General features: G+C 38.2%; 1 protein-coding gene across 1 annotated transcript in view; it reads left to right on the forward strand.

Moving 5' to 3' along the window:
* The window catches only part of LOC103604754 (leukocyte immunoglobulin-like receptor subfamily A member 6), a 25,269-nt gene extending 23,436 nt beyond the window's left edge, over positions 1–1,833 (forward strand). The window contains 3 exon segments of the mRNA XM_008589324.1: positions 1,444–1,494; positions 1,644–1,751; positions 1,754–1,833. Of these exon segments, the coding sequence (XP_008587546.1) occupies positions 1,444–1,494; positions 1,644–1,751; positions 1,754–1,833 (239 nt within the window).
* The last annotated feature ends 341 nt before the right edge of the window (positions 1,834–2,174 follow it).

Below are 2,174 nucleotides of genomic sequence, written 5' to 3' on the forward strand. Positions count from 1 at the left end.
TCAATTCCCAGCTCTGCTGCTCCCTGGCTGGGTGACCTGGGGCAGGCAATTTACCTTTCTGAGCCTCAGTCTCCTTATCGATAGATTGGGTGGGGTCACCCTATTGTGCAGTAGAACTTCAGAACTTATTCTCAATTGTTCAACTACTTTAACAACTTATAATTAATTGATTCCTTTATGTTTTTTAAGTGAGTTTAGTAAACATGACAAAGCTATTGGTTTGTATATGTTCATTTTATTTTGTACTAATTTACTCTAGTTTATCGCACTTCCAATAACTTTTCAATTGATCTGCTCCAACAGGGGGAGGGAGGAAAACGAGGAATTGCTAAAGGGACATGAAAATCGAAATGTATTGATAAATTAAAATAATAAAAAAAGGAACAAAATTTATATCAACCACAAGAAAATAGAAATTTCATTTCTTCATTTCTAAATTGTATGCCAATTTCTCACTTTACATATGAATATATGTAACTACATACTAAAAAAATCTAAAGTTATATACATACACACAGGTATGTATGATTCTATACTTAATACATAAATTTACGTGTATGTATATTTGAGGGTACTACAAAATTTTTTGAAAAAATAGAATTAAAATATAATACTATCCAAAACTTTTCGAAGGAAATTTCTATATATCCTTACATATATTTATTTTACATATATTTTCATCCATATACTTATTATTTTTTCTAATATGTTTCTCATGTTTATTAGTTTTCATACCTACATTCACACTTTATAAAAGCAGAAATACTTTTATGAACCTCTGGTAAGGCCACCATTTAGAAAATGTATATCTGTGTGTGTGTGTGTGTGTGTGTGTGTGTGCGCACGCGTGTGCGCGTATCACAATGTGTAAGTTTTCCTAACTATATAATTAGGTAACGAGAGATAAACGAATGGTCAAACACCACAAGAACTGGCTGAGGAGGTGTGAAGGGGAGAAAGCTCCAGACTTTCACCTCTTTGTGCTCCTGACATTTACAAGCCCCTGACAACCAACCTCTCATCCAAGGACGCTAGACTTTTAGTTCATAAATACATGAAAATGCTCCTGTACAGGGTAAAACTTACAGGGTCTTGTGTCCAAGGCTGAACACAGAGCATACATGAGCTTAATTGTTTCAGACTTAGAGATTCTTTTTCTCACCAATCCTGAGCTCTTACAGATCAGATAAACATTACTCCAAAGTGACTCAGACAAAGGTCTAAATTCAGAGAATACAGAGAGGTGGAAGCATCCCATGAAGAGACCAAAGGAACTCTGCCACAGTAAAAAATAAATAAATAAATAAATAAAAATAAAGGATGTATTAAGGAACTACATAGATGTTTTGTCATGAGAAGTGGAGGAAATGAAAACACAGACCTCAGGGGAAAGACTCAGGTCTCTTCAAGTCCTCACCAACACCCTCCCTTTTGAATTTTCAGAAGCAGCTGATACCTTTAGCCCACCACAAAACAAGTCAGACTCCAAGACTGGTGAGTATGGAGATACTCTCAGTTCTGGGGCTGAACACAGAGGGTCAAGTTCAGTGAAGAGGAGGAGGATGCCTGGGTGAACAGCAAGGGATCCTGGAATGATTTTGATTTTCCCTGACTACCGTGACCTCTTTGTCCACAATTCCTAGCCTCACACCCCCAGGATTACACAGTAGAGAATCTCATCAGGATGAGCATGGCTGGTTTGATCCTGGTGATCCTCGGGATTCTGCTATTTCAGGCTCAACACAGCCACAGAAGCCCCCAAGATGCAGCCACGAGGTAAACATGAGAGAACAATGCACTATGAGAATCGTGGAGGCTTGGAAATACATCTGATGATCCCAGGAGCTTCTGGAAGAAAACTCACAGCATTAATTGGAGAACCATCTGCTGAGAATGTCAAAGGAAGTAAACAAGGTTTTGGTGCAAGAAGATGACTGGGGTGTTGCCTTAGAGGACTTTTCTTCTATTAAACTATGGTAGTTTCCCTCCCTCTCATTGTTGACTTTCCTAGACTGTCCCCTCCCGTTCTCTCTCCTACACAGGAGCCGATGTCCCTTTGGCAGGTCGGGGTCCTCACTTCTGTGACTTCATGCTCTGCTACACTTTCATGCAACACATTTTTCTTAATTTCCAACTACCAGATTCTCTGATATATTTTATATATATATATATAA

This window comes from Galeopterus variegatus, unplaced genomic scaffold (assembly GCF_000696425.1).
Source record: "Galeopterus variegatus unplaced genomic scaffold, G_variegatus-3.0.2 Scaffold5374, whole genome shotgun sequence".
In the NCBI taxonomy this organism is placed as follows: domain Eukaryota; kingdom Metazoa; phylum Chordata; class Mammalia; order Dermoptera; family Cynocephalidae; genus Galeopterus; species Galeopterus variegatus.